General features: G+C 51.4%; 1 protein-coding gene across 1 annotated transcript in view; it reads left to right on the top strand.

Moving 5' to 3' along the window:
* The first annotated feature begins 719 nt into the window (after nucleotides 1-719).
* The window catches only part of LOC142486174 (signal-induced proliferation-associated 1-like protein 3), a 30,298-nt gene continuing 17,760 nt past the window's right edge, over nucleotides 720-13,257 (top strand). The window contains exons 1-3 of the mRNA XM_075584823.1: nucleotides 720-893; nucleotides 1,941-2,053; nucleotides 6,834-6,952. Coding sequence (XP_075440938.1) covers nucleotides 796-893; nucleotides 1,941-2,053; nucleotides 6,834-6,952 — 330 coding nt within the window. The 5' untranslated portion in view covers nucleotides 720-795. The remainder of the gene's footprint in view (nucleotides 894-1,940; nucleotides 2,054-6,833; nucleotides 6,953-13,257) is intronic.

The following is a 13,257-nucleotide window of genomic DNA, read 5'->3' as shown; positions in this document are numbered from 1 at the left end:
TTTTGCAAACCTCACACGTCTCTCCTTCACGTGTACAGATCTTTCCACACTTCATACTGTATTCATACAGACTACACAAGGAAGAGCCCTGTGAAATGTAGAAATCTCCCTACCGTAATTTAATCTGTGACAGTAGTTCTTAAACTGTAATGTCAAAAGCGAAGAGGTGGGTTTCAAAATTCATTGCATGCAGCTCTCCCTGTAGTCTGTGGGGCCTATTTACAAACGTCTTCTGACTGCAAAACTGGGGTAAAACCAGTGCAATGAACAGTATCGCATTTATCAAACCTAAGGAATCTACTGAACACAACTTGCGGTTTCCCTTCAGTATATCGGCTGGAATTCCCTTGCACAGGTCTTGCTGAAGATTTCCAGCTGGGAGACGTGTAAATACCCTCCATGTGTTTTCCATCACTACTGGAGACTGAAAAATATTTAGTGAATTTGTATGTATATTTGTGTGTATTTTTATATAGCAGCATCCCTTTACAGTGCTTTACAAAAAGGACAATACAATATGGAATTATAATACAATAAGCGCAACAAACCTTAGATCAGACAATAGGAAAGGAAATCCCTGCCCCCGAGCGCTTACAATATGTAGATGGAAAGGGCTAAGTGTATGTATTAACATTGCAGTGGCTCACTGTGAGGAGACGTTTGAGGACCCCTGATACATGAAGAGCTCTTATTCTAAATGGCAATGAATATCATTATTTTACTCTCTCTTTTCTCTCTCCAAACAGGCCAGTGAGTTATCCAGAGACCCCATATGTTGCGACTTCACCGTCGGCGATGGATAAAGCACAGTCCTATAGACAACCCTCGGGGAGCTTCTCCACTCCAAATTCAGGAGGAACGGGCTACAGCCGGTACAAGCAATCTCCGGACAGGTAAAGCCATTTATGATTTATGATCAAAGTTAGCTGATCTTTGGGATATAACTGAAACCCCTTTGCTGCTCGAGAGTCCTGCAACGTCTTGCAAAGCATAGAGATTTAACCGATAAGGAGCATGTAGCCCATCAACTGAGCAGTTTCCTACCTGCTGAAAGCCTCAGACCCCATTCAATCCCTAGATTTTTCTCATATATAGGATTCCCTTATGTCTATCCCAAGCAACTTTGAAATCCTTGCTCCATATAACTGACTCCCGTGACTGCTCCCCCCCTCCTATAACCTCCCCCCTCCTGTAACTGCTCCCCCCCCTCCGTAACTGCTCCCCCCCCTCCGTAACTGCTCCCCCCCCCTCCCGTAACTGCTCCCCCCCTGCAGCGCCTCCCTTTGCGCCCTGTAGCCTCCTAGTGACACTCCCCAAATCACTTGCTGACACACAGGACACCATGATTATGTTACTACATTAACATTCGGACAAGCAGGATAACAATGCCTCTTACCTTCACTACAACAGCAAGGGAGCCATGATTTTGATATTGATGCACAGGCTGCTAAGATGAGCTGCTAACAGCTTCTCATTGACACTGTGCTTGCCATGTTGTTGTTCTTGTTTAATGCATTTCTGTTAACCCCTTTCCTGCCAGAGCAGCCTGTAAAGCATCTGGTACCTGCAAGGGTTAGTACAGCTGCTACCTTTCCATCCTGGCCCAGTATTCTTGGCACCAGCGCCGCAACACGAGGTCCACCAGAGAGAATTTAAAAAGCCATTGATACGAGGGCCCGGGCAATGAACCCTTGTACTTTGCACTGACATAGTTCTGCCCTTGCAGTTTCAAAGAGATGCCCCCCTCTTCCCCTTCAGCATGTAATTACAGACATGGCTTCTCTCCTTTGACGCCTTTTTTTAACAGTGCTCCCCCCCCCCCCCCCCACTCTTAGTGTAAAAGCTGCTATCACAGAGTGAGAAGTTGAGTGAGATATGAGATCAGTGTGCTCGTTTGCAAGGAAAGAGGCAAAGCATGGTTTCTTCTCTCTCTCGCTCAGATACGGGCCGCCTCCACACCCCATGCTGCAGATGGAACCTTATTATGTACAGGAGGGGATGTCCAGCGGAGCCGTAACCACCCCTGAGATCACAATGGATAGACATAAACCAGGTGAGGAGAGCATGGATTTTACAATATATATATAATTTATTCTTATTTAAAGGGTCACTAATAGCAGTGACACAGGCGGTCACATCTGGGTGATGGCTTTTTATTTTGACTGAAATTGGACACACATTTTAAATCATTTTGTAAAGTTACTCTGTAAACATGGTGAGCGGAGACTCTCTGGAGCGGTTTGAATGCCTCCTATTTGTCTGATATCTGTGAGTATGCAACTGGAGTTTGCACAGGCAAAGCCCCCTTGTACTGTCTGGATAAGGGTAAAAACAATACCATTTACTGAAAACCACTCCCCAACTAGAGGACCAGAGTGAAGACTTAATTTCCAAAACAAGCGAGAGCAGCCCAATCTTTGCTTATGCATGGTTAGATTTGTTTAGGGATGCCAATTTGACAAATTCTTTACAAAACGTTGTTTTCTGGCCTGCTACGTGGCACTGCACCTGTTGGTCTGTTTAGAGAAAGCAATTCACAAGGAGAAAAATAAATGAGACCTATTTAATGACATCTTAGAAAATGTCCTAAATTATTACAGCTAATTAGAAATAGTTTTTAAAACCTACTTGCAGTCCTCCCTAATTGTACTTTAGAAATGATACTTTTAAGGTAGATAATGAGTAATATATAAACATTTCCGTTATTTGCTTATTGTACAATTCTATTTATATGGTCGCTGTTTAATGGGGGTTTTCTTCATTAAAATCAATGTTTTGTAATGATTTTTTATTTTATTTGTTATACTTAAGATCTATTACAAAAGGGTGTATAATACAACGGGTGCATCAAACATTAAAGCACCTGGTAAGAACCGGTATTCCTAAACCCGCAGACCTATAATCAAAAGAATCTATAAGTGGGATGTTGGGAAACTTCCAGAGACAGTAGGGGAAGCAGGAAGTGCAATGAGTGTCAGTGCCTGGCCTTGATGGTGGGTGCCTCTGGGTTTGGGGAAAAGTGGTTGAAATATTTAATTCAGGTGTGATAAGTTTGATTTGAAAGGGGGAGAGAAGGTGCTTGGTGTATACAGAGTGTGAGGGAGGTGGGGAGAGAAGGTGCTTGGTTTATACAGAGTGTGAGGGAGGTGGGGAGAGAAGGTGCTTGGTGTATACAGTGTGTGAGGGAGGTGGGGAGAGAAGGTGCTTGGTGTATACAGTGTGTGAGGGAGGTGGGGAGAGAAGGTGCTTGGTGTATACAGAGTGTGAGTGGTGGGGAGAGAAGGTGCTTGGTGTATACAGAGTGTGAGGGAGGTGGGGAGAGAAGGCGCTTGGTGTATACAGAGTGTGAGGGAGGTGGGGAGAGAAGGTGTTTGGTGTATACAGAGTGTGAGGGAGGTGGGGAGAGAAGGTGCTTGGTGTATACAGTGTGAGGTGGGGAGAGACGGTGCTTGGTATATACAGAGTCTGAGGGAGGTGGGGAGAGAAGGTGCTTGGTGTATACAGAGTGTGAGGGTGGTGGGGAGAGAAGGTGCTTGGTGTATACAGAGTGTGTGGAAGGTGGGGAGAGAAGGTGCTTGGTGTATACAGAGTGTGAGGGAGGTGGGGAGAGAAGGTGATTGGTGTATACAGAGTGTGAGTGAGGTGGGGAGAGAAGGTGCTTGGTGTATACAGAGTGTGAGGGAGGTGGGGAGAGAAGGTGATTGGTGTATACAGAGTGTGAGTGAGGTGGGGAGAGAAGGTGCTTGGTGTATACAGAGTGTGAGGGAGGTGGGGAGAGAAGGTGCTTGGTGTATACAGAGTGAGGGAGGTGGGGAGAGAAGGTGATTGGTGTATACAGGGTGTGAGTGAGGTGGGGAGAGAAGGCGCTTGGTGTATACAGAGTGTGAGGGTGGTGGGGAGAGAAGGTGCTTGGTGTATACAGTGTGAGGGTGGTGGGGAGAGAAGGTGCTTGGTGTATACAGAGTGAGGTGGGGAGAGGAGGTGCTTGGTGTATACAGAGTGTGAGGGAGGTGGGGAGAGAAGGTGCTTGGTGTATACCGGGTGAGGTGGGGAGAGAAGGTGCTTGGTGTATACAGTGTGAGGGAGGTGGGGGAGAGAAGGTGCTTGGTGTATACAGTGTGAGGGAGGTGGGGAGAGAAGGTGCTGGGTGTATACAGAGTGAGGTGGGGAGAGAAAGTGCTTGGTGTATAAAGAGTGTGAGGGAGGTGGGGAGAGAAGGTGCTTGGTATATACAGAGTGTGAGGGAGGTGGGGAGAGAAGGTGCTTGGTGTATACAGAGTGTGAGGGAGGTGGGGAGAGAAGGTGCTTGGTGTATACAGTGTGTGAGGGAGGTGGGGAGAGAAGGTGCTTGGTGTATACAGAGTGTGAGGGAGGTGGGGAGAGAAGGTGCTTGGTGTATACAGTGTGTGAGGGAGGTGGGGAGAGAAGGTGCTTGGTGTATACAGTGTGTGAGGGAGGTGGGGAGAGAAGGTGCTTGGTGTATACAGGGTGAGGTGGGGAGAGAAGGTGCTTGGTGTATACAGAGTGTGAGGGAGGTGGGGAGAGAAGGTGCTTGGTGTATACAGAGTGTGAGGGAGTTGGGGGAGAGAAGGTGCTTGGTATATACAGTGTGAGGGAGGTGGGGAGAGAAGGTGTTGGGTGTATACAGCGTGTGAGGGAGGTGGGGAGAGAAGGTTCTGGGTGTATACAGAATGTGAGGGAGGTGGGGGAGAGAAGGTGCTTGGTGTATAAAGTGTGAGGGAGGAGGGGGAGAGAAGGTGCTTGGTGTATACAGAGTGAGGTGGGGAGAGAAGGTGCTTGGTGTATACAGAGTGTGAGGGAGGTGGGGAGAGAAGGTGCTTGGTGTATACAGAGTGTGAGGGAGGTGGGGAGAGAAGGTGCTTGGTGTATACAGAGTGTGAGGGAGGTGGGGAGAGAAGGTGCTTGTGTATACAGTGTGTGAGGGAGGTGGGGAGAGAAGGTGCTTGGTGTATACAGTGTGTGAGGGAGGTGGGGAGAGAAGGTGCTTGGTGTATACAGGGTGAGGTGGGGAGAGAAGGTGCTTGGTGCATACAGAGTGTGAGGGAGGTGGGGAGAGAAGGTGCTTGGTGTATACAGAGTGTGAGGGAGGTGGGGAGAGAAGGTGCTTGGTGTATACAGAGTGTGAGGGAGGTGGGGAGAGAAGGTGCTTGGTGTATACAGTGTGAGGGAGGTGGGGAGAGAAGGTGCTTGGTGTATACAGAGTGTGAGGGAGGTGGGGAGAGAAGGTGCTTGGTGTATACAGAGTGTGAGGGAGGTGGGGAGAGAAGGTGCTTGGTGTGTACAGAGTGTGAGGGAGGTGGGGAGAGAAGGTGCTTGGTGTATACAGAGTGTGAGGGAGGTGGGGAGAGAAAGTGCTTGGTGTATACAGAGTGTGAGGGAGGTGGGGAGAGAAGGTGCTTGGTGTATACAGAGTGTGAGGGAGGTGGGGAGAGAAGGTGCTTGGTGTATACAGTGTGTGAGGGAGGTGGGGAGAGAAGGTGCTTGGTGTATACAGAGTGTGAGGGAGGTGGGGAGAGAAGGTGCTTGGTGTATACAGTGTGAGGGAGGTGGGGAGAGAAAGTGCTTGGTGTATACAGAGTGTGAGGGAGGTGGGGAGAGAAGGTGCTTGGTGTATACAGAGTGTGAGGGAGGTGGGGGAGAGAAGGTGCTTGGTGTATACAGTGTGAGGGAGGTGGGGAGAGAAGGTGCTGGGTGTATACAGAGTGTGAGGGAGGTGGGGAGAGAAGGTGCTTGGTGTATACAGAGTGTGAGGGATTTGGGAGAGAAGGTGCTTGGTGTATACAGAGTGTGAGGGAGGTGGGGAGAGAAGGTGCTTGGTGTATACAGTGTGAGGTGGGGAATGGTTATGGATGCTGTTTAACACTCTTGTGCAAAATGGGACAGAGAACACCGTGTGTAACCACCTGAGAGCCAGGTGTGTTACTGCCTCCTTTGCCAAGCATTTAACCCCTTGATTGCCAAAGCCTCACAGGCCCTTCTGGCAGTCAACGAGTTATCCAGCAGTTTAGAGGCAAAGAGCAGTGGTGGGTAATTATAGCATGTAATGGGCGGGTTGTTAGCGCATCTGCAGCTGGCTTTCGTTCTTCTTTAGGAAGTGGAAGCGCTGTCACTGGCTCATAATTGAATGTGAGAGGAGATCTTTGTGTAATGGGAGCAGATACTCATAGGGGCACGTCAGGAGCTGGGAGAGCAGCTATAGCCTGAGCATGGAGGGGGCAGAGACAGAGACAATCGGAGACCGGAAATAGGTCACAATTTGGGATTTACGGACTCACAAAGTGAGTGACAGAGTAGGGGAGGGCGAGTTAGCGGGTGGGTGGTGGCTGTCAGCCCACTGATGGTAAAAATAGTGAGACTGCCTTCCTCGTTCTCAAACCTAAAAACAGCACAGAAATAACCACTCATTGCAAAATGATCTCTAATTCTTCCAACAGCCCCATCGTTTCTACTTTGGGATGGTGACGCCTTTTCTTAATATGTTGTGTTGCGTTCGATAATCTTACTGTATTTTAGCTCCCTATATCTTAACATGTATTGTATGAAGAGCAACATACAGTAAATCAAAGTAAACCTCATAATCTTTAGCGTGCTTTGGCTTATGGAAAGCGAAGGCTTTGTTATATATACCTTATTTGACTCCTAGGAGATGACAGGAGTGAGAATGGGTGTCACACTGCCTGCTAATCGGTACCGAGCTCCCACTTGCTGCTCTGCTTGTGTTAACCTCGTTAATTAACCCGCAGCACTTCTAATTATTCACTGTAACCCATCCTCCTTTCCGCATATGATGTGAGCCAATGTTGTCGTTTCAGAGCCGTTATGGCACGTGCCAGCCCAGTCCCGTGTCGGTGCAATATCAGGGGGCAGCGTGAACAAGCGCCCCATCAGGCAGGAGATGGCAGGAAAGAATTCCCCTAACAGGCACCCCAGGGTGAGTCCGCTCCCCATGTTCTGATCACATATACATGTCAGACAGGTACAATAACCCGACTTTATCCCCAGGTTAGTGGTGACCTCTCCCATCACACACACACACACACCACTCTCCCATCACACACACACACACACACCACTCTCCCATCACACACACACACCACTCTCCCATCACACACACACACCACTCTCCCATCACACACACACACCACTCTCCCATCACACACACACACCACTCTCCCATCACACACACACACCACTCTCCCATCACACACACACACCACTCTCCCATCACACACACACACACCACTCTCCCATCACACACACACACACACCACTCTCCCATCACACACACACACCACTCTCCCATCACACACACACACCACTCTCCCATCACACACACACCACTCTCCCATCACACACACACACACCACTCTCCCATCACACACACACACACACACACCACTCTCCCATCACACACACACACCACTCTCCCATCACACACACACACCACTCTCCCATCACACACACACACCACTCTCCCATCACACACACACACCACTCTCCCATCACACACACACCACTCTCCCATCACACACACACCACTCTCCCATCACACACACACACCACTCTCCCATCACACACACACACCACTCTCCCATCACACACACACACCACTCTCCCATCACACACACGCCACTCTCCCATCACACACACACACACACTCTCCCATCACACACACACACACACACCACTCTCCCATCACACACACACACCACTCTCCCATCACACACACACACCACTCTCCCATCACACACACACCACTCTCCCATCACACACACACCACTCTCCCATCACACACACACACCACTCTCCCATCACACACACACACCACTCTCCCATCACACACACACCACTCTCCCATCACACACACACACACCACTCTCCCATCACACACACACACACCACTCTCCCATCACACACACACACACCACTCTCCCATCACACACACACCACTCTCCCATCACACACACACACCACTCTCCCATCACACACACACACACCACTCTCCCATCACACACACACCACTCTCCCATCACACACACACACCACTCTCCCATCACACACACACACCACTCTCCCATCACACACACACACACACCACTCTCCCATCGCACACACACCACTCTCCCATCACACACACACACCACTCTCCCATCACACACACACCACTCTCCCATCACACACACACACCACTCTCCCATCACACACACACCACTCTCCCATCACACACACACACACCACTCTCCCATCACACACACACACACCACTCTCCCATCACACACACACACACACACCACTCTCCCATCACACGCGCACACACCACTCTCCCATCACACACACACACCACTCTCCCATCACACACACACACCACTCTCCCATCACACACACACACCACTCTCCCATCACACACACACACCACTCTCCCATCACACACACACACCACTCTCCCATCACACACACACACACCACTCTCCCATCACACACACACCACTCTCCCATCACACACACACACACCACTCTCCCATCACACACACACCACTCTCCCATCACACACACACACCACTCTCCCATCACACACACACCACTCTCCCATCACACACACACACACCACTCTCCCATCACACACACACCACTCTCCCATCACACACACACCACTCTCCCATCACACACACACCACTCTCCCATCACACACACACCACTCTCCCATCACACACACACACCACTCTCCCATCACACACACACACCACTCTCCCATCACACACACACACAAACCACTCTCCCATCACACACACACACCACTCTCCCATCACACACACACACCACTCTCCCATCACACACACACACCACTCTCCCATCACACACACACACACCACTCTCCCATCACACACACACACCACACTCCCATCACACACACACACACACCACTCTCCCATCACACACACACACACCACTCTCCCATCACACACACACACCACTCTCCCATCACACACACACACCACTCTCCCATCACACACACACACCACACTCCCATCACACACACACACACACCACTCTCCCATCACACACACACACCACTCTCCCATCACACACACACACCACTCTCCCATCACACACACACACACACACACACACACCACTCTCCCATCACACACACACACCACTCTCCCATCACACACACACACACCACTCTCCCATCACACACACACACACCACTCTCCCATCACACACACACACACCACTCTCCCATCACACACACACACACCACTCTCCCATCACACACACACACCACTCTCCCATCACACACACACACCACACTCCCATCACACACACACACACACACACCACTCTCCCATCACACACACACACACACACACACACACCACTCTCCCATCACACACACACACCACTCTCCCATCACACACACACACACACCACTCTCCCATCGCACACACACCACTCTCCCATCATACACACACACCACTCTCCCATCACACACACACACACCACTCTCCAATCACACACACACCACTCTCCCATCACACACACACACACACACCACTCTCCCATCGCACACACACCACTCTCCCATCACACACACACACACACACACCACTCTCCCATCACACACACACACACCACTCTCCCATCACACACACACCACTCTCCCATCACACACACACACCACTCTCCCATCACACACACACACACACCACTCTCCCATCACACACACACACACACCACTCTCCCATCACACACACACACACACACCACTCTCCCATCACACACACACACACACCACTCTCCCATCACACACACACACACCACTCTCCCATCACACACACACACACCACTCTCCCATCACACACACACACACCACTCTCCCATCACACACACACACACCACTCTCCCATCACACACACACACACACCACTCTCCCATCACACACACACACCACTCTCCCATCACACACACACACCACACTCCCATCACACACACACACACACACACCAATCTCCCATCACACACACACACACACACACACACACACACACCACTCTCCCATCACACACACACACCACTCTCCCATCACACACACACACACACACACACCACTCTCCCATCGCACACACACCACTCTCCCATCACACACACACACCACTCTCCCATCACACACACACACACCACTCTCCCATCGCACACACACCACTCTCCCATCACACACACACCACTCTCCCATCACACACACACACACCACTCTCCCATCGCACACACACCACTCTCCCATCACACACACACACACACACACACCACTCTCCCATCACACACACACACCACTCTCCCATCACACACACACACACACCACTCTCCCATCGCACACACACCACTCTCCCATCACACACACACACCACTCTCCCATCACACACACACACACACCACTCTCCCATCGCACACACACCACTCTCCCATCACACACACACCACTCTCCCATCACACACACACACCACTCTCCCATCACACACACACCACTCTCCCATCGCACACACACCACTCTCCCATCGCACACACACCACTCTCCCATCACACACACACACCACTCTCCCATCACACACACACACCACTCTCCCATCACACACACACACACCACTCTCCCATCGCACACACACCACTCTCCCATCACACACACACACACCACTCTCCCATCACACACACACACACACACCACTCTCCCATCACACACACACACACCACTCTCCCATCACACACACACACACACCGCTCTCCCATCACACACACACACACCACTCTCCCATCACACACACACACACCACTCTCCCATCACACACACCACTCTCCCATCACACACACACACACACACACACACACCACTCTCCCATCACACACACACACCACTCTCCCATCACACACACACACCACTCTCCCATCACACACACACACACCACTCTCCCATCACACACACACACACACACACCACTCTCCCATCACACACACACACACCACTCTCCCATCACACACACACACCACTCTCCCATCACACACACACACACACACACCACTCTCCCATCACACACACACCACTCTCCCATCACGCACACACCACTCTCCCATCGCGCACACACCACTCTCCCATCGCGCGCACACCACTCTCCCATCGCGCACACACACACCACTCTCCCATCACACACACACCACTCTCCCATCACACACACACCACTCTCCCATCGCGCACACACCACTCTCCCATCGCGCACACACCACTCTCCCATCGCGCACACACCACTCTCCCATCGCGCACACACCACTCTCCCATCGCGCACACACCACTCTCCTATCGCGCACACACCACTCTCCCATCGCGCACACACCACTCTCCCATCGCGCACACACCACTCTCCCATCGCGCACACACCACTCTCCCATCGCGCACACACCACTCTCCCATCGCACACACACACACCACTCTCCCATCGCACACACACACACCACTCTCCCATCGCGCACACACCACTCTCCCATCGCGCACACACCACTCTCCCATCGCACACACACACACCACTCTCCCATCACACACACACCACTCTCCCATCACACACACCACTCTCCCATCACACACACACACACACACCACTCTCCCATCACACACACACACACACACACCACTCTCCCATCACACACACACACACACACACACACACACACACACACCACTCTCCATCACACACACACACACACACACACATCACTCTCCCATCACACACACACCACTCTCCCATCACACACACACCACTGTCCCATCACACACACACCACTCTCCCATCACACACACACCATTCTCCCATCACACACACACCACTCTCCCATCACACACACACCACTCACCCATCACACACACACCACTCTCCCATCACACACACACCACTCTCCCATCACACACACACCACTCTCCCATCACACACACACCACTCTCCCATCACACACACACCACTCTCCCATCACACACACACCACTCTCCCATCACACACACACACACACACACACCACTCTCCCATCACACACACACCACTCTCCCATCGCACACACACCACTCTCCCATCGCACACACACCACTCTCCCATCGCACACACACCACTCTCCCATCGCACACACACCACTCTCCCATCGCACACACACCACTCTCCCATCACACACACACACACACACCACTCTCCCATCACACACACACCACTCTCCCATCACACACACACCACTCTCCCATCACACACACACCACTCTCCCATCACACACACACCACTCTCCCATCACACACACACCACTCTCCCATCACACACACACCACTCTCCCATCACACACACCACTCTCCCATCACACACACACACACACCACTCTCCCATCACACACACCACTCTCCCATCACACACACCACTCTCCCATCACACACAGACCACTCTCCCATCACACACACACACACCACTCTCCCATCACACACACACACACACACACACACCACTCTCCCATCACACACACACACACACACACACACACACACCACTCTCCCATCACACACACACACACACACACCACTCTCCCATCACACACACCACTCTCCCATCACACACACACACACACACACACACACACACACACACACACACACACACACACACACACACACCACTCTCCCATCACACACACACACCACTCTCCCATCACACACACACACACACACACACACACACACACACCACTCTCCCATCACACACACACACACACACCACTCTCCCATCACACACACACACACACACACACCACTCTCCCATCACACACACACACACACACCACTCTCCCATCACACACACACACACCACTCTCCCATCACACACACACACACCACTCTCCCATCACACACACACACCACTCTCCCATCACACACACACACACCACTCTCCCATCACACACACACACACACCACTCTCCCATCACACACACGCACCACTGTCCCATCACACACACACACACACACACACACCACTCCCCATCACACACACACCACTCCCCATCACACACACACCACTCCCCATCACACACACACCACTCCCCATCACACACACACCACTCCCCCATCACACACACACCACTCCCCCATCACACACACACACCACTCCCCCATCACACACACACACCACTCTCCCATCACACACACACACACCACTCTCCCATCAC

The sequence above is a fragment of the Ascaphus truei genome, unplaced genomic scaffold (genome assembly GCF_040206685.1).
Source record: "Ascaphus truei isolate aAscTru1 unplaced genomic scaffold, aAscTru1.hap1 HAP1_SCAFFOLD_764, whole genome shotgun sequence".
In the NCBI taxonomy this organism is placed as follows: domain Eukaryota; kingdom Metazoa; phylum Chordata; class Amphibia; order Anura; family Ascaphidae; genus Ascaphus; species Ascaphus truei.
This window is presented reverse-complemented; position numbering and strand designations above follow the sequence as displayed.